Source organism: Coccinella septempunctata, chromosome 4 (genome assembly GCF_907165205.1).
Source record: "Coccinella septempunctata chromosome 4, icCocSept1.1, whole genome shotgun sequence".
Classification (NCBI taxonomy): Eukaryota; Metazoa; Arthropoda; class Insecta; order Coleoptera; family Coccinellidae; genus Coccinella; species Coccinella septempunctata.
Genome location: NC_058192.1, coordinates 12,262,839 through 12,289,714, shown reverse-complemented (window position 1 = coordinate 12,289,714; position 26,876 = coordinate 12,262,839). Strand labels below are relative to the sequence as shown.

The 26,876-nt window shown below is 36.4% G+C and overlaps 1 protein-coding gene across 6 annotated transcripts in view; it reads right to left on the bottom strand.

The window, feature by feature from the left end:
* Positions 1–26,876, bottom strand: part of LOC123311994 (T-box transcription factor TBX20-like) — a 60,578-nt gene that overhangs the window by 22,120 nt on the left and 11,582 nt on the right. For all 6 annotated transcript variants that reach the window (XM_044896156.1, XM_044896158.1, XM_044896160.1 and 3 more), the window contains exon 2: positions 26,255–26,567. In XM_044896156.1, the coding sequence (XP_044752091.1) occupies positions 26,255–26,567 (313 nt within the window). The remainder of the gene's footprint in view (positions 1–26,254; positions 26,568–26,876) is intronic.

Below are 26,876 nucleotides of genomic sequence, written 5' to 3'. Positions count from 1 at the left end.
CTCATCAAACAGAATATACTTCATGGTTCGAAACGGGGTTTTCAGATTTGAAAAATTTACCGCGATCTATCGAAAGGCATAACAAGTCAAAGGAGCATATAGCATCCTTTTGCATTCAAAATTAATCTTAGAACTGACAACTTTTCATTATGTTGAAGAAGTATACTTTATTGACTGATAAGAGTTTGTTCCAACACTCCTCGAAAACTATTAGCCTCCTCAGCTCTCATGACCACGAGCCGCCACTGCCTAAATGTAAAAACGATTTTTATTAGTGGCAATCTTCAATTGAATTGTGAATTTTTTTTTCTTGCTCGAGCTTTCGAGATTATTCATTTTTTATCTCTTCATCAGGAGAACTACAATACAATAACACGTAAGTAAAAAGGACACAATGAATATTATAAAAGGCTTACGAAATTGAGAATATATCAATTAAAGCATTAGTGCATAAAATTCGAATGATCTTATCGAAGCTGAAGGAATATTCACGTGGATTATCAAATGTATTGGGAGTAGAAATCAGTTCCGTCCGGTTTTTATGACAAAAAATTCATTTATTTTAGGAGAAAAGCATGAACAGATCTTTCAGAGTGTTGTCGTTAGCTTTATACTGATTTTTTCTACCTCTCTGGCAATATCTGGAGGATACAGTGCTAGTTGTTATAAAATGTTCAACTTATGGGTTTCTACATATTTTCTACTTTTGAGATTTTAAAATCTATAAGTTAACGCTTCTTTTAGTCACTTCATAGTAGAACAAAAAAAAGCTTGAAGCTTTAAAAGCAATGGGACAGAATTGCTAATATATACAATCAATGTCTCAAGCGTTGATTATTTTTTTGGTCGACAATTTCTCAAGATGGCTTGCGAGTATTACGAACTTTTGGACAATCATCTGCTTCAAAGAAGTCGTAATTTTCTTTTTAATCCATTTCCACTTCTAATCCACACACGGCTCCTCTCTCATGGGCTAGAGCACGACAGGTGTACGTCTATCCTAGTCCATTTCTCATTTTTATACCGGAACATCCAGAAATGACTAATTAATAAACGGTATAGTATTTCAAAGGGACCAAGGCGTTATATCTTATAATTAGGACGTTCCTGAATCTCCTGACTAATCTTTTCCTCAGCGGTCGAAGTGAGACCACCACGCACCGTTTGCTGTGTCATTCGCTCCGTTACTTCAACACTCTTTAAAGTTTCCAACTGTTTAATTAGAACTTATGAGTTCGTCTGATTGATATACACGGATTTGTTTTTGTGCCCTCAAAAGAGAGAGATCAATTGGTCATGACGACGTTTGGCACATTAATAATGATACGTTTTGCTTTTCTTGCTTGATGTTTTTCACTCTTCTGTGTTAGGAATCCGTGATTCGTTAGTTTTTAAGGATGTCCTCATGTTTCACTCAAGGTTGGTTATTTAAAGCAATACTTGTGCAAGACTTACTGGGTTGTTTCGAAGAACACTGATATTGCACACATCGGTCAATTAAAAAAGGCAAAAAGGGATATATTTACCTATAGCTCCCCCTTATCGATATAAGAACCCCTCAACCTCAAAATATATCATCATGAAAAATAGATCAATAATAATTCAGCAAGACCTCGTCAGAGCTAAACAACTCGATCAACTTTCTGTTGATGTTCAGAGTGGTGGTGTTGGAGCGTACCTAACATTTGTTGATTTTTATATCAATGAATGTTATGTATCTGAATTAATATCAACTATTATTGACCGCCTTAATACGAAGGCTTACTTTGTTTAATTATGAATTATTATGTAAAAACTCCAATATGGTTTGCTTTTGAATTATCCGATCGTCGGTAAGTATATACGAGGATATATTAAAAAATTCTTAGCCTACAATAAAACGAAACAAAATTTCAATGTCGAAATATTTTATTACTCAACATATTCTCCTCTTAATTGGAAACATTTATTACAGCGAATCTGCAACGTCTCTAGACCTCAAAAAAAATCCTACTTCTTGCTCTGCAAACCAGACCTCCACAGCTTTTATTACCTCCTCGTTGGAAGAAAATTTACGACCTTTTAAAACTTTTTTTCAGTTGAGGAAAAGATGGAGTCAAATCTGGTAAATAAGAGGGGTGTTTTAGTAATTCAAACCCTAAATCAGGAATTTTTTGCATGCCAACATGAGACTTGTGTGCAGGGACGTTGTCCTGCAAAAACAAAACACCTTTGGATAGCTTTCTGCGTCTTTTCTCTTGAATTTTTCCCGTAGAGTGGACAGTAATGTCGAATAGTAATCTCCGGTTATTGTTTTATCCTTATCCAAAAAATCAATCATTATTAATACATGGCAATCCCAAAAAACTGAACCAAGAACTTTTCCAGCAGATTTTTGAACACGAAACTTCTTAGGTCTTGGAGAACCAGAGTAACGCCATTCCATCGATTGTTTCTTTGTTTCTGGATCGTAGAAATGTACCCAAGTCTCATCCATAGTAACAATTCGGTTCAAGAAGTCTAGTTGCAATGGTAACGCAATATTTTTTTTATGCATGGAACTGGTCTAGGCTAACTAGATATCAATACATCCTTGTATAGTAGGTATATTGAATTTCATAAAGAATAGAACGAAGGTTTTAAACTAGCTGCCGACTAAATTTAGTTTACCTATATCTATTTAAGGATATGGTTTTTTTATAATTTATAATGATCTGAGAAAAAACACAAAAAATATTTCTCAGAAATGAAAAAGTTTGCATATTAGGTTGAATACGTCAAAAAACGTGAATTGTTCTTAGTTTTCTCGATTCTAACGGTTGGAAAAAAGATTATAACTCATTATTTCCGTTTTCTACAATCTTTTCGTTGATTTGACTTGCAAGGTCCTCTCAGAGTACCAAAAAGTACAAAATCATCCTCTCGTGATAACGCCTTACATCCAAAAGCGATAAACTCCATAATTGGATGGTGAAAACGGAATGAATCCATTGAAACAAAAGAGAAAGCGTCAAACGTAGGCGCGGCTTGGTGTTGGAAACGTGGAAACTATTAAGTAGATTTAAAGCCGGATATGGAATTATTCACAGTTCGGCAATTCTTTAACTACAAGGAAGAAAAATTATGTTTCTGTTTTTTTGCCGCCTGGCTTCTAATTATAACTTATTGCCTTCTCTGTTTTGGACTATACGCGTTTCAAAAGTGGCGGTTTAATATGAGAAGCGGCTGCTGTTCTTGATACAGGGGGAACCGTTTAGTCACACAACCATATATACGGGGGATTATTTGAGTGAACATATTAGAAACGACCGAAAATGCATATGTGTGGTTTGTTTGTCCACAATAAATTTCACGAAATAAACATAAAATAATCTGGCAAACTGCTTCATCTTTCACGTATTGGTTCACTGTTTCATTTTATGATAAACTGTATATTTTTAACCTTCTAGAGGACCAATTAGGTGAAAAGAACTGCCCCTACTTTTAGTGGTACTATACTCAAAAGAAAGTGTTGTTCACTCTTTGTTTTTTGATGAGACCTAATTGCTGTATTCGAAAATAATTCATCATAGGGAATGTTGAATCTAAAAAGGATACATTTGAGCCAACAAATCAGTTTCCAATACAAACCACAACACACAGGACGTTTCGTGTACTTTTCAAGTCTCACAACTAATTTATTCCTGGCATCAAGTTGATCGATAGAATCAACTCAGTCAACGTCGTTCTTCTGCTACTGTCGCCCGTTTTAAATGTCACTCGAACACACGGTTGCACTGCCTATCCATTTATTATTCACCGTTTCGTTAACGTTTAGTTACGAGGCCAAATGCTCCGTTGAATTTTTCTCTCTTTTTCATATGCCCGGGTTGAAAGTGACCCCAGCTTAGAATTCTTGATTGAATCGAAGAACTGAATTTGCACATATTTGTAGTTTGGAGTGTTCGTATTTAACGCGTTAATATATTTAGGGCGAGATACTACATACAAAAATTTGAGAAAGCCTCGTTTCTACTTACGTACGAATTGAATAAACTCTTCAACAGTTAGTCTTCCTTCATCAAGAGACCCAAAAACATCTTTTTTGCATTTACTTTGTCGAAATTTGGCAAAGACAAATGTCGTTCATCATCCTGAATTTGGGCCTTTTTATATTCTTAACATCATGCAGACAATTATCAAATTATTAAATTCTTTCTGCATCAATACCTCCTTTTCAACAGTTTTCCTGTACAGATAAAAACATCAATAAATCCACCAAAATAGCCTCACTGGCCAGCTCACGGCGTTAAAATTAATGTAAAACATCCCTTATCAGATCCGAGGAATTCATTCAAGACACCCAGCGGGCAGTCTTTCAAAGACGACTCGATCTTTATCTGACGTTAAAAATGACAACGTGCGATCCGGTGTTGGGCATTAAAAAAAGGTCTGAATATGGAGGCCATTCATTATGACAGAAAACCAGGAGGTCACCTGCAGTTTTGTTCGAGATGGGAGTTTTCTGAGGTTGAATAGATTGATTGAGAAGTTTGTGAGGTTGATCAATCTGGAACAAAAAAGGACGAGGTTGTAGGAAATTGTCCTGTTCTAGAATGTCGAAGAATCCAGATCCATCCTTACTTCTCATTGAACTGTAGGTGTACACCTATATATTCTTTTGAATATCTTAATTATATCTGAGAAGCATGCTGTTGCAACGTCCATAACCTATACCTGTTCTCCTACGATTCAAAACGGACAAAATTTTACTAGGAAATTGAGCAAACTGTTGGGCCATAAAGGTTTGAACGACTTCAATCTGGGGATCGTATTTTCAGTAATATAATAGAAAATTCAGCAAGGGGTGAAATGTATTTCGAGAATTCAAAACTGCAGTCTGTCTGTGAATATGGTTCGGTAAAATGTTGCAGAGAACTATTGAAAAGTGATTCTCATTGATAGATTCAACTATACTCCATTCACATTTATTTTAGCAGTCGGTTGGCCATGAAATAATTTATAATAATAAGTTTTTGTAACTAGAACGGAGTAAGGTTAGCACTCATGTCGTTAATGTCATAACGCCGTTGGCACAACTAATATCAATTTTTATAACGAAAATGCCGAAAGTGATTGAAAAAAGAGACAGGGTTTCAGGAAGTGCTATTAAGCATTTAGAATTTCCTTCTATTGGGAGACCCAAAAAAGTGGTGGCATTTGAGAATTTTATGTTGGAGTGAATTCATGCGAAAAGTTCACTACAGCATTCTCGATGAATGTCATCGTAGAATAAGTTCCCGATAATTGATTTTTCTATTTTTCATTTGACTTGTCCTATACATTGTAAATGTCTTGAGGTACCAATAAATACCTAATTATTATTATTATATCGATGTATTAAGATGAACAGCCACAAATACGCGCCAGTTGTCCTGTTTATTGTTTATTCATGTGAAATTTTCCTTCAAGGGTGAAGTTCATCTTAACTTCAAACTTCCTTTAATTCCTTTTACCTGTATTGATGCAAAATGATTTTTGTTGAAGAATTTAACATTCTTGTAATTATTTGTTAATTCCTTCGGGAGATACTTATTTCCAACCACTGCATCATATGCATTTCATCTTCGTGTTAATATTTTTGAAATCAACAACTGATGTAACGTATTCAAACTTTATCCAAAGAAGATAACGAACATTATCTCTCCTCAAGCCAGTTCATATTATGATATTATACTGATCTCTTGTATTTTCCATGCAAATACCTGGATTTGGTATGCCTTCAATCAGTTTGTATAAACTTCAATTATGTTCGTCACATATTTTCCGAAGAGATTCGACATTGTGATAAAATACGTTATAACAGAACTTTTTACGTAGAACGGGCAACGTAGCGTTGATTCAAAACCCAAAAATGTTTTGACTAGATTCATAACCCCACATTTTCGTACCATACAGAGTGAAATGTTTCACTCGAACCGAGTGCTAAAATAAAAGTGAATGGAGTATATGATCATTTACACTGAAAAGGCCCAAGCACTGGGAATAATAGTTTTTCCAAATTGGTAAAGGAAACAAGCGTTATGATGATACACTGCCAAATATTCTTCAATTCGTTCTATCTCTTCATTTAAATATGAATGGAACGATGATACAATTCGATAAACCTAACCAGCATGATGAAAAGAAATGAAACTTCAAAGAATGAGATATTAACGTCGTATAACAGCTCTAAATTCGCATCAAAAGCACTACTTCCTCTGGCTGGAAAAATCAAAATGGCCAATCCTCATCTCCACGGCGCAATTATCTTTTTCAATAACGCCGCCTTTCTAATTGTTCCGACAGCACAAAAGATAAAAACCTCGGCAACAGCAATCTAGATCTCATTAGTTCCCTCGGTGGCGTTGCATCTGCTTGGCGATACCGAATAAATTCAATTTCGTAATGGCTGATAGCGTTGAAAGTATTAATTTATGGCCGTGGAACGATGATCGACGATTAATAAAAATTTCGATCTTATTCTGGCTCTGCGAGGTCCTGTAGAGCGGGATTGAAAGGGCAATTACTCCGCTTAGTTATTCCGAACCGATGTCGAGAGATCTATAGCCAATCAGCTATTTTTGGCTCTTCGAATGCCATACGTGCGATGGCCACTTTTGGCCCGGTATCAATGCCATCCAACAATGTGGAACAAGTGCCCTGATTGAGAAAAATGTTTCGATATCAGATCTGTTCGATTATTTATCGCCTGCTTGAAGTATCGCACCGAAAGATGAGAGGCTGTTTGTTCCTTTTGATGTTGGACTGAATCGGATTCCATTCTAGATCGATCATGGAATGATAGAACCTTAACTTGGAACCTCATGCTCATGCAAGGGTCCGGAATTACTAGATTCCCTAATGATCATCTATAATTTTCATTTTCGGCATAACAGATCAACACATATCGATTGAAATTTATTCTGGGAGGATTCTGCATTTCTTCATAAATTTTTTAGGGTTTTCACTCCCAATCTCTGAAAAAAAATTAATTAAAAATGAAATCAACGATTTGCTCCTGCGTAAATTCTTGCACTAATTTGTCAGGAGCAAATTAACTAGAAAAAATTGTTGCCTGACAATGTCAGGCAACAATTTTTTGATTTGACCTATACATTGTAAATGTCTCAAGATCACAAATACGCGCCAGTTGTCCTGTTAATTGTTTATTCATGTGATATTTTTGTTCAAGGTGAAGTTCATCTTGACTTGAAACCAAACAATTAATTCCTTTTACTTTTATTGATGCAAGATGATTTTTGTTGAAGAATTTAACATTCTTGTGATTATCTGTTAATTCCTTCGGGAGATACCTATTCCCAACCACTGCATCATATGCATTTCATCTTCGGGTTAATATTTTTGAAATCTACAACTGATGTAAGGTATTCAAACTTTAGCCAAAGAAGATAAAGAACATTAACTCTCCTCAAGCTAGTGCATATTATGATATTATACTGATCTCTTGTATTTTCCATGCAAATAACTGGATTTGGTATGCCTTCAATCAGTTTGTATAAACTTCAATTATGTTCGTCACATATTTTCCGAAGAGATTCGACATTGTAATAAAATACGTAATAACACAAACTTTAACGTAGAACGGGCAACATAGCGTTGATTTAAAACCCAAAAATGTTTTGACAAGCGCCATAACCCCACATTTTCGTACTATACAGAGTGAAATGTGTTAAATTTCCATGCCCAACCGACTGCCAAAATAAAAGTGAATGGATTATAATTTCTTTAACCCTGGGTGTTTTGTTTTCTATGTAACTCAGTATACGATTGGTTCAGAAAATGAAAGTGTATGATATCGATCGTCGACTCCAGAATAAATCATATGAGCATTCCATCATCCAATTATGAATGCTCTTCTTCTTAGCAACCTTGGCGGATAAGTGCCATATTTTCCTAGATCTGAGACGGATCTTTTATGGGGCATTTCACTTATGCTATGAGTGCCAAAAAGGTAACCGAAAATACTCGAATGTAACAACGAAGCGGCCGATAAAGCCAGACCGAAGCCGAATGAAATTTCCGAATGACTTATGGCCAGTGTCAACACGAACCTAACCCACACCCGAATGGCAATCTGAAAATCGATTAAAAAAGAAACATGATCAGTGTTAATTTGCCGCCCTGAAATTATAGTACCGCAAACGTAAGTGTAACGTTTTGAGTTATGGCCACTCTTGAAGGCAGACCCAACGACCATCTGGCCGAAACGCTATTATTGCTCGATGTTATAATCGATTGGACCCCAGGCCGGCGAAGATAGCGGCCTCTAAAAGCCTATAATTTCGAGGCTAATTTGTTCCGATATCGGACCTGATCTCCGATCTTGAAGAAGGGAGGAGATATAATTCACGGTGGGTAAAAGAGACGACAAAGAATTGTTAGGTCTTGCGTGAAACCTCGGCTTAAATCTGATCGAATTTTGTCAAATTACGTTATTTATCTGACTGGCATGTGATAATGACATCGTTGACTCATTTTATAAATGACGTTGACAGAGTTCATGATTCAGTTTTTCTAATGAAATTTATAAATTACTGTTACCTCATACAGAAAGGAAGGGATTTTCATAAGGCCAGGAGCACTCCCTTTTGGAAATCCATCAAAAATTGCAACCAAGACTGCAGATCTCTATTGGATTGATTTCTTCGGGCTCTCTCATCTCGAGAGCTTTAGTTGACAGTTAATGAATATGCACACATAATAGCTTCAAGTACTCAATACTCCAGGCTATTAGGCATCGACCTCTTCAAATTCCGAAAACTCATTGTCTCCTACAACGAGCTAGTGAAGAGAAAAATCTTCTGAACTCCATAATTGGCAGAAAGCTTGAATGGCATTCCTTATAAGATCTCATAAATGAGTTTCTAACTTGTATTCAAGAAGATGCATAGCTCATTCTCCCACAACTTATTTTATATTACCTACTCACTCTAAGTTCCATTACTTTTAGCAAGAAATTCTTATATTTTCAAGATGAGTCAAGCTATGAAAAATTAAGAGGTAAAGGTGAAAGACCACGTTATTTTTTGACAAGGAAACACCCTTAAAAGTTTTCGCAACAATATGAGAACTCGCCCACTGACTTCTTAGCTTATATTATTATTCCCATGCAACAATAAAGTTCCAGAAGAATGTTATATAGAATTAAATTGCCAGACACACCTCCAATATAAATATTTCACACAATATTTTTAAATGTGCGAATAAACACTTTGTCAACAATTTGCATCATACCTACAGCTAAAATAGCTTCCTGTAATATACCTATCAGCGGAACCCACAGGTATTGATTTTTTCGGAAAATTTTGACGATAAACGACCAAAATATTTACCTTAATCCATATCCAAGACCTGTTTATGATTACAAGGGGGCAACGTTAACATTTACGTTCATAAATCAACAGTTCCAGGTGATTAATATGATGTGCAATGTGTCTGCTTCATGTAAAACATTTTCACACGTAGCTCAAGGAAATAATGTAATAGTTACTGCTCGAAATCTGATAGTTTTGAACGCGTGCGTATGGGGGTCTCGGATCAGAAAATATTGGGACTTAGCCATTCAAATACAATAGGTAGAACAGTTACTTTTAGTAAGAAATTCCAAGAGACTTAATTTGCTGAAAATGATTCAACCTAACTTCCTCTACTTATCGTATATGAGTGGTTGATAACGTGTCACTAGTATTCTTATGGAAAAAATCAAAATAATATGAGTTATCACACAACTAAATTCATGGCTGCAGTTCTTCGAAAAATTCGAACAGCCCACATGTCGATCAACGAAATTACACGTTTTAAAAAAAAATCCCAATATCCCATTTCATGATGAACGTCCAAACCTCAATTTCTCACCATCAGCACACCCTCACCAAAGACGTAGACCATCTGGGTTGCGGGTATCTACGATATTAGTGAGAAATATTTGAACAGGTTGCGGGTTCCGAGACGCCAAACTAAACCCTTAATCATACCTTCGGCGGCATTTTCCGAAACGGCTGTCACGATTTTATTTATTTCGACGTTTTTCAGCTACCCCAGTATTCCATTAACGCCCCAAAAGCCACCTATCAGCGATTTCGTAGGGGTTGAAATCCTACTTTTACTTTATACGAACTGATACGGCATCCTACCAGTATTTTAAATATTTGAAAATGAAGACAATTGGAAAAAAGATCCCAAAAGGCTAGGTACAGGATGGGCAAAATTAGTTGTCTACTGAGAGGATCTCGAGAACTATAGCAGCTAGAAGAAAACGGATGACACATTTCCGAGCTCTTTTTCGGAGAAACAAAGAATGGTGAAAACCTCAGCCTCCTACGATACTTCGTTTTTGAGTTCCACAATTTCGTAAAGTTCTCATAACTTTTTTGTCTTTGAAGTTACAAATCTGAAACTTGAACCTTCCACATGCACCTTTTTACGTAAAACTACTGATGTCCTCAAAATATTTTTTCATTTCGAATCATTAGGTGAACTTTTATTGAATTTTCATTTTTGAATTGGAAGAGAATCTTTTGTTAGTAGATTCTACGTATGAAAGTGCCTAAGAAGGTTCAAGTTTCAGATCTCTAACTTCAAAGACAAAAATGTTATTAGAACTTCTCGGAATCGTCAAAATCTCAATTTTTGTCTATAACTCGAAATCTAAAAATGATAGGCCGATTCTGTTTTCAGATTTGGATTAGTCATGGAAAAAGAGCTCGAGAATGTGTCATCCGTTTTCTTCTAGCTGCTATAGTTCTCGAGATTCCCTCAGTAGACAACGAATTTTGCCCACCTTGTACAGTAGTTAGCGTTTTCCAATTAATTGCTCGAAATCTACGGGTGTCAAAACATCATATACGGTGATATTTTCAGAATTAATTTTTTTTCTACTCATGCCAGTTGCTAATTGTTGAAAATAATGAACCAGAAGCAAAGAACATTCATTCAAGAGTCGAACGTAATCTCCAGATCACTCTTTACATTGCAAATCCGCGTTCATTTTCACCGATCGCTATCAGCATTCCCATTCTCGTATTATTCATAAGCGTAAAGCTCCTGAATGTAACACTTCCTCCAGTTCTCCGAATTACCAGACATGCGATTTCTTAATTATTCAAAGTTAAAACAGCCTTTAATTGCGTACTTAAGGTAATAAATGACCCAATTCGGTCGAGATCGATCTCTCTCGCTAATTGGCATAGAACCATCTGCTTTGCCTATCTTGGGACCACACATTTATTTTTACTGCTCACTGTCAGCGTGCCTCATAATTTTTTTCGGTGGTCTAGATGTCGGAGCACCTCCTGTCTAATTAATATTCATCGAAAATTGTATCAGTAAACAGTTTTTTCGTAACTCTAACGAGTCGTTTTTTTTTTCAACCAAACTACATGCACCTGGCAACGAACTTTCAAAGAATTAACTATGGTACTTTAGATTTTTTATTTAGAATTAAATATCTCAAAGAGAAAAAATATGGTCCGGGAGAGTTGAACCCCTTTTCACTCTGAAACCACTTAAGTTGTATCTGTAAATGATTGGTAACGATAGAAATCAAATTTCTATATAAAATGTACTTATAAGTGCAAAAATTCCAATATATTCAACTTCATTTGACTCCATAATTGACGATAACAACGATACTGACGTTTCCATTGTCAGTATTTTATCGAATATTTACAAGATTGGCAAAAGTTTCTTTCAATTGAAAACCATAGAAACTCGTTCAAAATTTCGTGAGAATCGTAACACCAGAAAAAGAAGCAAAAAATTCTATATTTCAGCAACAATGAGATGCCATTGTTTTTTCAGCATTCTCACATCAATCAAAAAATCAAAATCCCCACGAGTACCAACCAGCAACTCCCCCGACAAACGTACCGCTAAAATTTAAATTCGACGCTTAAACATACACAGAAAACGGATGTGACGTTTGGTTGACAGACCCTCCGTTGCTCGCGACGTAAAGTTGACGTGTACGAAACGCATTTTGCCCAAATTACACGAGGACGAGGCAGGTCTAATGAATGCGGCAATCCCAAGGGGGTCCACGGTAGCAATCCCCGAAGAGGAACGGAGGCTTTCAATAAAATTAATTGCCGGTAAAAAATTCCAACCCTTGAGAGCTTGAGCGAGTGATAAGAGATGGAATCAACGGGAAAAATGTAAAATTTACGTGTAATGAAAACGGTGGAAATGGGAAAAAACGTCAACTGCCGGCGGAAGATGATGGGAGATGAAATTCGGTGGGTAGGATGAAAAGGTTGCCAGGCTTTCAGATGAGTTTTTCTCGAATCTCCCAGGGTTTGGGAAATAAATAATAAATTGCCACCTTCTGCGAGTTCATTTGAGACTGCGATAAAAAAAAATCTATCAAACTCACTTCATAATACAGGGTGATTTCAAAGGTGAGGTTTTTTTTGACAAAAGGTAGAACTCATCGAAATGAATCGTTTAATCAAAAATTTTCTCTATAAAATATCCAAGATGGCTGAGATACAACCCCGAGAAGTTCGATAAAATTTCATTGAATTTCAAGTACGGGACTATGGAATGTGACTCTGGCATCGCAAAAACGAAACAAAACATAAACATGTGGCTGGACAGTGAATGGTTCAGTACCAAGTTAATCGGATTAGATGCATCAGGTCACTTTTGAGAGAATCATAATTGTTGAATCGTTCAATATAGGGTGAAAAAAAAATGTAGAAAATCGAGGCAGTTTCTTGAAAGTGCTTATGTTAGTTATGTTGCAAAAGTGCTATGATGATTCCCCATTTCATCCCATTTTTACGACGATTGTTGGAATTTTCGAACAAGCAGATTGTGATGCACATTGTGAATAAATTCTTGAATAATTCAGACAAATTTAATTGGTTAGATTTTGAAGTTTTATTCTATTTTTTACTCTTGTGTCCAAAGTCTCTTCTGTCAGTTGGTATCGAAATGAGCCATTTCATAAAATCTTGTAAATTACTAAGAAATAATGAGAACAATTCGGCAATCCTAAGTTTCCATTTTCATTACCACGTAAATATCGAACGAGCCAATATCCTAAACGAAACCACATGGTCGAATCAGGAGATGAGTTTTTCCCACTGCTTTGCGATAATTCAGCTAACAAACGGTCTAGGGTCGTATTAGGATCTATTTCAGTAATCATTTTCAATTTTTTTTCTACTTTGTCATTTTGAAAGTTTTGTTTAGGTGATTTGTGGTGAAACGCTTCATTTTGACCAGTTCTACCTTCTGTTGAAAAAAAAAGCCTCACCTTCAAATACACCCTGTATAATCAATAAATAAAAAAATTCAACTATAGACCATTTCAGAACGAGAATATTTCTTCCTTTAACATTATCATAGAGAATTTCTACAGAAATTTTTTTATCAGAAAGAATCAATTGTCATGTCTTTACTACGTTTTTTCTTCAGTTGAATCATAATTGCTATTTTTCACATAACTTGGCAGTTTTGTCAAATTTGAAAGATAACCAGATAATCCTATAAATAGTGGAAGCTGAGTATTACGTTCAAGTACAAAATATTAACCCTCAAAATGCTACAGACAACTATTTTGAAACCACATGTTATTCAGTCTTGGTTGTAGTAACTCAGAGATCTTACCATGACTCATTATCGTAGAGCTATAAAATGTTTCTTATGAAATTGTCTCCGTATAGTTTTTAACTTTCATTCAAATCAGTATTTTCCAAAATGCTGTTGATTATCTCAATATCGTCCCTTGTCTTCCTTATCCCAACTCATTTCCCAGTTCTCGTAACGTAAGAATTATCCTGGAAGGCTCGGAGATCCATCCAGAAACCGGTCGGAAAGGCGTCAAATCCTCCATCCGTCAATAACGCCCTCACGCTATAATCAACGTCAAAAAACCCCATCTCTCGAAATCGCGTATCCTTCCTCGACGCTCTTTCGCTATACAGCCCGTCGACGACGGTCCATAAAGCTTGAATATATTCCCGAGAACGAGTAGTTGGATTATGCATAATCCAGCATGAGTTTCCTGAAAGGTAGTTGAGGGAGATGAAGAGAAGATCGACCCCGGGGCCTTGTGAGGAGGCGTACCATAATAACGGATCCCTTACAACCCGAGACCGTGGTAATAGGAGAAGTTAGAGCTGCTGCGAAGTGTCGAGCTGCAGACAGACCACACACAGGCGAGCGAAAGCTAGACAGACATACTGGACGACAAATTTCGATGGCATCGGCCACTAACTGAATTCATTGGAGCTTTACGATTCAACGGAATGGAGGGAATATATCGCTGCGATTCTGGTCTTGAAGTGCTTTTAACCTTCGCAAATTGGAAATAACTACCCACCTGAAGAAATTGTTGCATGCCATTTACGTAGTCGTAATATACTTAAAGACGTGCAGTGCACAGCGAGAATTCGTAAACATTACCCGTGATTTCAGTGATGAACCCAGCGAGATATTCTCTTGAAATATGTCGAAAATCTACCTAAAATATGTTCGGAACTCTTTTGAAATTACCAAAAAATCTGCACACAATGATATGTTTATGGGTTTGCATTGATTGATTGTAGAAAATTTATCTAACCCTTTGTAATAACTAGCGTCCAGTTTCATAATCAAACCTAAAGTTGCTTTAAGCTTAAAGCTTCCTTTAACCTTACTAAAAATGACATTAAAGGAAGCTTTAAACTTAAAGTGACTTTAAATTTGATTATGAAACTGGACGTAAGCTTAAAGCTTCCCTTACGGCTGGTTTCATAATCAAACCTAAAGTCACTTTAATTTTAAAGCTTCCTTTAACCCTACTAAAAATGACAGTAAAGGAAGCTTTAAGCTTAAAGTGACGTTGAATTCGGTTATGAAACTGGACGTTAGTGTCATTCTTAAACCTAAAGTCGCTTCAATTTTAAAGCTTCCTTTAACCCTACTAAAAATGACAGTAAAGGAAGCTTTAAGCTTAAAGTGACTTTAAATTTGATTATGAAACTGGACGTTAGTAGGGTTAAAGGAAGCTCTAAAATTGAAGCGACTTAAGGTTTGATTATGAAACCGGCCGTAAGCACTCCAGAAGAAAATCTGGGCTAGTGGAGTTGAATTTTTCGAATTTCTTCTAGAAAGTCTCAACCTAACCTAACCTTACCTAACCTAATCCTCTGATATGCCTAAGCACTCCAGAAGAAAATCTGGGCTAGTGGAGTTGAATTTTTTAAAATTTTTTTAGAAACTCTCAACCTAACCTAACCTTACCTAACATAACCCTTTGAAATAACTAAGCACCCCAGAAGAAAATCTGGGCTAATGGGGTTGAATTTTTTTAATTTCTTTACACAGTGTCAGGATTAGATTAGGTTCACAATTTTGTAGAAAAAGGCTCATGTGATGTGTTTATATAATATTCATAGATTAACTTTTATTTTTATAGATTATTCAAATTTTCATTTATAATTAAGGATTTTTTGTGCCAGAAATTGAGAAATAGATACCCCTTTTGTTGATGAGGAGGAATTGGTTATTAATGGGGTTTTTATCAATCTTTTTTTATTAACAGCCTTGTGCAGTGACTTATAAGGCGAGATTAACGTAATACTTGATTATTTCTCTGATTTCTATAGCAGTTACCTTAGCAATCACCGAGTTAACGTTAATCCTGTCATTCCTGTCTTAAATGAGTCGGTGCAAACGGGTTTAAAAGGATAAAATGATTGAAACTAAATTCAAAATCTTCCTTTTTTATGCGAGTATTTTGAGATCAATGTCCTGCACTTAATGAGTAATTTAAGTTTTTGAAAAACGTGCCCTTTTATATGACATGACAATAAAAAAAAATTTCAGGCACAGAGTGATGTTTTCGTACACGAACGTACAAAACAGTCCTGTTTTTTACTGTTTTTCACACCTTTCGAGTGTCTCGAAGACAAAAAGATTGTAAAATAACATCAAAATCTATTCAACAGTTTAAAAATTATATATCTGGTGGTTTGAATCTTAAGGAAACCCAGTATCTCAGGATCTAGTAGACTTAAAGATGTTTGAATATCCATTTTTGACTCCTCATATGGTCATCTATTACCCTCTGCCAATAGGTTATTGTTCTGAAATCATCCTGTCCTATATTTTGAAAAACCCAATATTATGAAGATCAAGGGTGCAATATGGCGAATGCGCTGGTTCTGCTTATGAATGCCTAAGCCTAAGCCGTCCATTCTCTGGGAAATCACTTCTTGATGGATAAAAATTTTGAAATCACTGCTTTAATGATCGGTTGAAAAAAATGTCATCCGAATCACAAAAATGTTAGACATATCAACCATTATTTATACCCACATGTTTTTTGTTCAATAGGTACTATAGATACAAAACTTCAGTACACGCAAATGAAAATTCACTTTCCTTTCGAATACACCAGTTAACTACGTCCACAAATCTCTTCTAATGACATATTATTTCCATCTTATCTCCTTCGCAACCGATCGTTTCAAATATCTACCGTTTATCTGTGCATAATCATAACCGAACCATGTAAATTTCGCATAGAGCGAAATACGATTGCTAGAATTAGCTCAGCACCCGTCTTGCTCCATTGATGGTGTGAAAAAGTGTTAATGTGCTTTCATTCGAAAGCAAAATGTTATCATCAGACCGTTCAGGCAAAGCAAAACTTCACGGTTTTCCGAGCAAAACATACTTCACCTACCGGGTTGGTAAATTAACAGTTTTTTTCTTTAACGACTATCATTAGAACTATCATCAGAGGAATTCGCAGGATTCTGATGAGTTTTCTTCCATACACCCCTGATATAGGACCACTTATAGACTAGACAATTTCGATCAAGCAAATATTAAAAACTACTCAATAAATCAATGAATTAGAAATCAATACAATATTGTCATTATTAGAAAATATAAAAAATTCGTTACTAGGACACATATGCATAATTATTGATAAATTTCTGTTATCGCGCTGTTCATTATAAACCGAATATTGGATGATAAAGGTAATTGGACTCAGTCAACTTAGTGACATTAAATGATAAATTTTGAATGTGTGAGGTCATTCAACTCATAGAAAAAATATGTATAGTCTCTCCAAAAAGGAGACTTCAATATCTGCCACCAGGATTCAAAGAGTGTAGGATATAATATAAGTTGAATATGTTACTTCTTAGTATTACTGTATCTGTACGTACAGAAAGAATATGATTGCATGACACGACAATAATCCATTAAAATCAACATCAATTGATATGCTGAAGCATAGAAGAAACTTGAAGATTCGTTTTGCTACTCCTGCCTTGTTACCAAACGAGTATCGTTTTTTTTGTCGAGCAGCTTATACCCAATTAGCGAGAGCATCATGCCCAGGCGGTGTTACAGTTCGTTAAATTTCCAAAATAGCGATATCGAATATGACACGCTGGCAGAATTCTTGTAACTCATCCGGACCTAGCACTACGGTCGTTTGGAACGTTATGTTTTCTTGGATATGAAACTGATATATATGCCTTTGATGTTTTAAGAGGTCGTTGAAAATTGCTACATTCGTCGTGTTGAACGACGTGTGGTCTTGTGAAATCCTCCAAACGAAATCACTTACGGGGGTTGATCGAAAATAATTTCAGTTTTATGTACTATAGTGACAATTGGAATTCGAATAATAATGAAATGGATGGATTAATCTACGACGAGATGAATTCCAATTCAATCAATGGAAGTCAGAAGTCTTGACACTATTTTATCCTTATTTATTTTCCATTAATTTTATGTTGAATATAATCTGAATAGAAGGTTGAATAATTCCTTTAATGTTCCTCCCTTTCGTCATATATTATTCAAGGAAAAAATTAATTCCAACTCCGGTGATCAATCAAAAAAACGCTACCGACCAACCGAAATTTAAATATTTACCCTGCTCACGCGCGGGGCGCATAAACAACAAATTAATTGTTTTATTTACATCTAAAGTCGACCGTTAATTCGGACCTCGGGTTTGCTCGTCCATAATTTCATTAGGTTCCAATGTGTAATTAGAGGCAATTCGAAGCTAATCAATCAGTTTCGTAATCAATCAGTCGGCTAAGACAGGTGTTACGGCCATTAGATCAGTGGCGCATCAAATTCCGAGGTGAAAAAAAAATTGGACCACACAGCATATGGGGAAGGTGTCGACCAGAACGCCCCAATCATTTCGAATGACGTCCGGAAAAATTCGTGGTGGAATTGAATTTAAGCGGCTCTTGAGTAATCGACGGATGTATATATATATAGATAAAGGTGCTTTCAGACTGAAGGCAGTTCTTCGATAGATCGTAGAAATAAGTAGCGATAGCTAGCGTGAAAATTAAGCCATTTTATTATTTATTATTCTAATAAAATTTCAATGAGGTCATTTATTTATTCCTTCAAATCTATTTTAGCCCAAATTTTGATCAACTCAACAACACCTCAGCATATTGTCTTTGACGACAAGTAAGTAAGGTAACCTGCCTGAAATTTCTACAGTACGTAAGCAAGACTGCTTTAGAGGGACAACGTAGTAGAGAAATGAACAACAGGTGGAGTCTGTGATAATTATTAATCCACAATTGATACTAAACAATAGGTACCACATAAGTTACAACAGCCCACAAAAAGATAAAGATATCATAGACCTACAAAAATGAATTTCTTGTAATTTTTTTTTAAACTCAGCCGATAATTATCTGAGGACCATATTTTATGTGTTATACGCAAACATACGCCTTTCTGTATGGTATATACCAACCTACAGCAATATTGAAAATTTCTTTTATTCAAGTGCAAAAAGTGAGTTTTCTCTCGAATATACACAATTTTTGATCAGTGTAGACGAATCACCTACTTTCTGTGGTACATTTCCAAAGAACTTTATATTCGTACGACAATTTGGCTTAAAAATCGTTTCTAGTAATCAAATAGTTATTTAAAATACTTGAGATTTGTTTCAAAGGAGAATACAGAGCATACACATGATAGATCGTCTTATGAGAACATGTTCTCACCCAAACCGAATAAAACATAAGCTGTTGTGCCAAATACCACGGTTACAGGTATGTGCTTTTTTGAAGGACTTTTTTGGAGTTTAAAGATAACAACGTGTTAGTGCTAGACGGTATATCTGGCATATATCCCTGGTACAAAACTCCAGGGATGTCTTCTGCGCTAAAATATAGATCTAATTTTAAATATACAAGGTAGAACTGGTCAAAATGAAGCGTTTCACCAAAAATCATCTATACTACAAAACTTTCAAAATGACAAAGTTGAAAAAAAATTGAAAATTATTACTGAAATAGATCCTAATACGACCCTAGTACGTTTGTTAGCTGAATTATCGCAAAGCAGTGGGAAAAAACTTATCTCCTGATTCGACCATGTGGTTTCGTTTAGGATATTGACTCGTTCGATATTTACGTGGTAATGAAAATGGAAACTTAGGAAGGCCGAATTGTTCTTATTATTACTTAGTAACTTACACGATTTTATGAAATGGCTCATTTCTATACCAACTGACAGAAGAGACTTAGGACACAAGTGTAAAAAATAGAATAATACTTCAAAATCTCACCAATAAAATTTGTCTAAATTATTCAAGAATTTTTTCACAATGGGCATAACAATCTTCTTGTTCGAACATTCCAATAATCGTCGTAAAAATGGGATGAAATGGGGAAACATCATAGCACTTTTTCAACATAACTAACATAAGCACTTTCAAGAAACTGCCTCGATTTTCTACATTTTTTTTCACCCTAAATTGCACGATACAACAATTATGATTCTCTCAAAAGTAACCTGATGCATCTAATCCCATAAACTTGGTACTGAATTATTCAATGTCCAGCCATATGTTTATGGTTTGTCCCGTACTTGAAATTCAATGAAATTTTGTCGATATGCTTGGGGTTGTATCTCAGCCATCTTGGATATTTTGTATAGACAATTTGAGGTTAACCGACTTATTTTGATGAGTTGTACCTTCTGGCAAAAAAAAGCCTCACATTTGAAAACATCCTGTATACGTACAGGTAAAGTTATTTTGGTGACACAATGCGCTCCTGAAATTAAGCACCATATCTAGGAAACACCTTGTATGTTTTTGGAGAATACTTCACATAAAATTAAACCACCTAACTGATTGGACTCGTAATATCCCCCCTCGCCAAAAATAAAATTCCTCCTCAATGAATCCCCCCAACATCCACAAATTCGATATACCCACAGCCTGACTCATTTGAATAAAGGCCGCGACAAAAGTCCCGAAATTAAAAAAAGAAACTCGACCCGAAACCCATAATAAAGAAGTGTGACCGATCCCGACCCGTTGGTCCGAAAATTATTATTCCGACCGGCCCCACCCTGTTACGCTACTGATTACACATTCGGCCGGACGAAATAACACGCCGGCTCTACGTATTTACAGGGATGAAATTCGGCTTAGCGTTGTTTAATGGCATGTTTTTCGGTGGCGATCTAATCGCTATCGGCCCATCGAACACTTTTAAAATCGATTAGGCAGCTTTCTCTACCTGCGAACATCGATGATCTTAGCGCCTTCTGTTCCACCGACGGACGGACAACTTAATACGGTGCTCGACGATGATGGATTTTGTGCAATTTTATCGCCCGCGATGGATTTGAATTGAGTTATTACGATTGGCGAAAAAAGGCGGTGGTGAAGACAACGGTATAGTTGGGGAGCCGAGGAGGGAAATTCGGGATTTACTCGAGCGTGTCAGATTAATATAAGGGAACATACCTTGGACCCTGTAGAGTACCTCTACCAAAAATTAGACCTGTATATAGGGGGAATTGTCTAGGACAGCCTGTCAGAATAGTAAAAAAAAACGATCATTGTACATACTCGAGCGTGTCAGATTAAGATATATGTGGTTAATAATATGTTGAAAAGTATATATTCTCTTAACGGGAAACATATAATCTCACAGTTTTAGCAAGCCGAAACAATGAAAATTGGCCATAAAGGTCACAAAAAACAGTTTTTTTGCATTATCTCCTTCCCAGGGCTTCCAATCTTTTTCGCATTCATTATAAAAGTTGAAGAGCATAACATTTTCTACAAATTTTGTCCCAAGCAATTTTTTCTATGTTCAGACGTTTTTGAGATATATGGCGATTAATGCGAGGTGTTTAGAGATACATGCTGAAGCGAAAATTCACTCGTTGAATAGAATAGTACATTCTAAGTTTCAGTCACAGACAACACTAAAATTTTCGTGACTAATTTCGAAATTGTCATCATAGAAATACCTTGTCATTTTGACAATTAATGTAGATTAGACTGGGATTCTACATTGACCATGCCCTTTCGCATGTGTGGCTAAGCTTCTCGCCCTTATCGCCCTCTAACTCGAGAACGGTTAAAAGTATGTAAAATTGCTTCAGACAAGAGTTGTGTAGAATTTTACTATCTACAACTTTCATAATGAATACAAAAACGATTAGAGGTACAGGGAGGGAAATATTTGAAAAAAAGGAATTTTTATCATCTTCAAAGTGTCAGATTAAGAACAAAGAACACTCCCGGGATTAGTGTTAGATTAATGGGTCAACACGTCTACAACACCCAGATTAACCATCTGTATGAAAATCTGACACGCTCGAGAATGTACAAGTAACGATATTTTTTTACATTTTCAAAGGACCGCTGTGACCTTGCGTCACGTCCAAATTGTCAGTCCCTTGAAAAGTAGCTTCTTTTGGGTCCAATTAACATATCCTCCAAAAATCTGACACGCTGGAAATTTTTTTTTTACCATTTTCAACTCTTCCTTACGGTCAGTCCCACCGCGCAAACTGTCAGATAAACATGAATTCATTATCAGAGACACGTAGAGCATATACAGTATCTTAATCTGACACGCTCGAGTATATGTACATCTGACGATTTTTTTTTTACATCTTTGAGACCCTGCAGACGCTTTCCCCACCGCTCAAAGTGAATACATCATAGAACCCTTTTTTTCTTTTTACCATCTAATCTTCAAAATCCACTAGGTCTCCACGACGCTCGCGTAAATCCTGATTTAGCATCGTCGGCTCCCAACTAGTAGATTTCAGGGGGTTTCAGTTTACTGCGATCTTAAGGTCCATTGTGCCCCGAATCAACAGAGCTGTTCTCGTCGTCACTTGGTCTACAGCTCCAGTTCTAGAGTTCTAATGAACTCCAGTATCTGGATTGGGAGATTACTCGCAAACTTCTACAAGGTTCTGGTCCATTTTTGGCGTTGTCTAGCAATGGCGAGGCATTCTGTGACCAAGTACTCCAGAGTTTCCACCTCTTCCCCTTAGAATCTGCACTAGTCGCTCTCTACTACACCCATTCTCATTAGAAGCTTCCTCTGAAGGACCATACCCTGTAAGGAATCCAGTGAGAAGGTGTAGCATATTCTTGGTAAGATCCAGATACTTCTTAGGTCTCGCAATACCTATTATGGTTTCGAAGAAACTTTTTTGAATGATCCAACCGTGGATAGTGTTTCTCTTCTGTTACCTTGTCTCTCCTTCTCCTGTTACCTTTTTCTATAAGTATATTAAGGTGTTTGAGCTCCTTCCCTGGCCAGTGTATTGACCTCTTCATTTCCTTTGATTTCAAAGTGACCGGGGACCCAACCTAACCAGACCTTATTATTCTTGCCTCATTCGTTAAGTCACTTTCGGCATTCCCTATGACCTTAGAATCGATGACATGCCAACTAAATATTTTGTTAGCAGCCTGCTGGTTTAAAGATGATTTTATACATACATACAAGTAAGCCCCATTGGCAGATTGTGTTCACGTGATCTCCATCCACGAAATTGCTTTTTTTTTTTTCATATTTTCTTCTTTCATTTTTATTATCTCAGATTTCACTTTGAGGCTTCGAAACCATAGGGTCAAGAACAAGCAAATACAATTCCATGGGTATTTTTCTTGACCATTTTTGAAAATAAGTTTTCTATTCACCAACTAACTGCTACCCAAACGGATCTTTGCATCGAATTATCGATGAAAATTGAATCCTTGGTAGTTGGTACAGTATGTCCACTTCTCGTCATTTTTTCCACCACCAACGGGTTATTTTGAATTAGGGAACCTTGACCAACAGCATATTGTGTTAATTTGGGATAATGATGATGATTAAGATAACCCTTAGTGCAAAAAAACTATTACTTATCATTTTTTCCATGGAAACCACTAACATTTAGGTCATTCCTTGATATCTAATGTGTTTTCTGCTTTTGTCACGGTTACACCGGAAGTACCTGCCAAGAGCTGTTGTAGCTCCGTCGAGAAACATATTCAACTTCCCTCAATATTAATATGATAAAAGGGAAAAAATCTCCCCTGAGTAGTCTAGTGATGTTCAATTTGTCCATAAAAAAACTAATATTGAAATAATATAAATGAATGCAACGTTCCGGAGTCTATACAGAGTGAGCCTTTGACTCGTACAAATATTTTATAAGTAGATTCTTGAGGTAAAAAAAAACAATTTTTTTCTATAGGTACCATTTCTTTCGATTCGGCCCTGATAAAAAGATATAGCCATTTTAAGTTTTCATAATGAGTTGTGCCACCCCTGGAAAAACAAAATTATCTTCAGAATAACTAGCTAAGTCTGTGACACTACATATATGTGGATATCTTAAACAGAGTTGTATTTATTTATTTATTTATTTATTCAAAAGAAGAATACAAACAGGTATTTCAACCCAATACAGTATTCAGCCAAAGTAGGTACCCAATTTTTCAAATTCCCCAGATATTTCTTTTTGAACATCAATTACTCGAAAACAGTGCATTATAGGAAAAATTTGATGAAAACTTTTATTTTACAAAACGTTCAAATATTCATTAGATAGCGTCCAACTTAATTTCAAGAGTTTTGGGTTCTTTGAATCTTTGGTAATTTTATGGTACGTAATAGTCATAATGAGAAAACTGGAAGACGTGGGTGATATCTTATGTTCGAAAAAGATTCATCAAATAAATGAAAAACTATATTCCGAAATTAAATTCATTCGATAAAAACTAAAAATAACATTTTTTATGGTTTTTCAATAGCCTGTATTTTTTAAACCGAGCCGATTCAAAAAAAAATGTAGAGGTAAAAAGTGTTTCTTTTGACGAGAATCTACTGTTAAAATATTTGTACGAGTCGAAGACTCACCATGTATAATTCTTTATTTTTTGCTAAAAAAATAACCTGTGATGCAGAATCACTTCATTATTCGTTATTTGTATTTTTACAAATGATTTGATATGGATCCACCTTCTTTTGCCAGTAACATTAAAAGTTTTTCGAAAACTATACTTGACGTATATATCCTTGGAGAATTAATTGCATAATCAGAAATATTTATGGGAATTTAAGAACCCACTCAGCATGGGAGGAACTCCGCAATTACTCCGCACTCACCTCTTACCTTCAGCTTTTAATTACCGGCCTGTCAAACTTTTTTCACGTCTGGGAAATACGTTGCAGATGTCCGATAGCCTGTATCTCTGGCGACGACGTGCGGGTAATTTATTGTAGTTGCCTCATGCAAATTGTCCGATTGTCGTTGAGCACAACAAACTCTGACCGTGCCAATTTCAGCAAACCCACAAGGTGGAAAAGCTAGCTGTATCATATTCTCCTATGTTCTGTGTCATTAGAATGCAGGCGTTCATAATATTTTAATGGTTGGAAGGTGTTTATTTGACTTTTAATCAGATGGGATGCGGGTATTAATTCAAGAAATGACAGCCGCACACAAATTCATTTCAATGAGTTTCAATTTGCTAGACGTCTTTTTCATCGAATTGTCTCCGTGTTATTGATCGATTCGCATGGTATAACGTTGAAGCAAAGTAGAAATAGGTTGTCTTGGGAGTAGCTCCTATCACAGCTACACAATTTACAGTTGGCTCTTTAGTTCCAGAGCTCTACTGAACTCCACTGGAATGAGCGGCAAGGATTTTGGTCCTAAGTATTTTTTGTACAATATAGAGGCAGTCTGTTACCCAGTAATCATAGGAAAAGGCACCAATAAGAAACAGTTGTTGGAGCTAAAGAAAAATTCTCTAGCAGAATCTTCCAGGGATGCATGCTTACAAGAGACTGTTGCCACAAGAAGAGTGTTAATTCTGTGGGAAGAGAAGAAAACTCCTGCTGACCTGGTTGCTTTGTCTCACCATTGCAATCAAACGCAAAGAATGCTTCGGACAACAATGGATGAGTAGACTTAGCCTCTTTAAAGCCATCTTAGATACTGGATTTCATTAGAGTCATGAAGGGCGAGCTGTAAATGGTGTAGTGAACAGCTCTGATGGGGACACAATAGACCTTGAGGTAGCAGTGTACTGTAACCCTTCTTATAACTACCAATAATCCGGATTTTTCCTCCCTCCAACATAATCTGCACTCGTCAATTCCTATGAGACCTATTATCATCAGGAAACTTCACAGGTGTCCTGTAACGAAGCCTCTATGAAGCTTTGGCTTATTTTCACTAAGATCAGACAGATCACTAGATCTCTCTGACATTTCAGAGACCTCCAACCTCCAAGGTTGGATCATTATCCAACCTTGGAAGGTTCCCCAGAGTGTTCTCTAGAGGTTCAGCCTAGTTGTGGAGCAGGTGATCAACAATCTCTTCGGTGGTCTGGTGTGCCAGGACTTTTTTTGAGTTGGTTCTTTGATCTTGAGCCCATTTTGCTAATCTCTTCTCGAACATCCTTTCTACATTATCTACATCCTCTCTTCACACTGCCAAATCTCACCACGTCTTGTATCTGGCTGTCTTCTCTAACGGTCTTGATCCTTATCTGATCCCTCTGGGTCCCTGCCTTAATGTATCTCAATACCTAGATCTCTGTCGTTGGGCTTAGGTTTTTAGATGCATTTTCTTGTATCATAGCAGAATTCCAGTCCAATAAAAGGCAAGGTGCCTTCTCTTTTTCTTCGATTCCTGAATGACCAGGAACCCGGTCTTAAAACCTCTTGTTATTCTTGCCTTTTGCATCGTTGATGAATGAGTGGATAATAAAAGTCCTCATTTTTCTTACGATTGTATAATGTTGAATCAAACTCGTGCAATAAAATTCAAATTATAATTTGATAATTATCGATTCGATAAACCCATATCTCAATTGAGATCCAGCTAGACCAATTACCTCAAACTAGTTTTTTTTCGTAGTACACGTTATATCGGATGAGAAAACCTAGAAAACTCTCTTTTGCGTACTCACCTCCCAGTCTTGGTGATTATCATCTCCGTGCCCAGCTCGTTGAACTTGTCCCACAAGTCTTTGGTCTCTAGGTGACAGGTAACGTTCGTCAGCTCTTCGCTGGTGCAGATTTCCTGAAGCTGGGGGTTTTTAGTGCTGGAGGACCTCGATTCGCTGAGTTGAGGGCTGCTCACCCCGTTTTCAGAGGTGGAGGACACATCAACTGGGGAATCTCGACCACTGCCTGTGTCCGCAGGGCTAACCACGGTGCAATCTAGACCCACGGGTTCGGGAGTTGACGATACGGAGGTGGCAGAGCTTTCAACGAATTTTTCTGGAAGAAGACAAAATTCCATTAGTTCTTCGTTTTTTACAATCCAAATAATGAATCGTTCTGAGTTGCACGTTGTTGATATCGACAATATAAAAAATGGAACACGATTATTTCTTCTGGTACCTAGAATAGACAAGATATTCACTAAAGATGCGGCAAAAAAGCTTCTGAGATAAATGGGTATCGAAAAGAGGAACTATTCTCAAGTTTTCGTAGATAAAATTGAAAGGACAAAGAAATTCTCATTAATTTAAATGTAAAACAACTGTTTGGTTCAGTGGTGTCTTCAGGGGTTATCACCCTTGCATT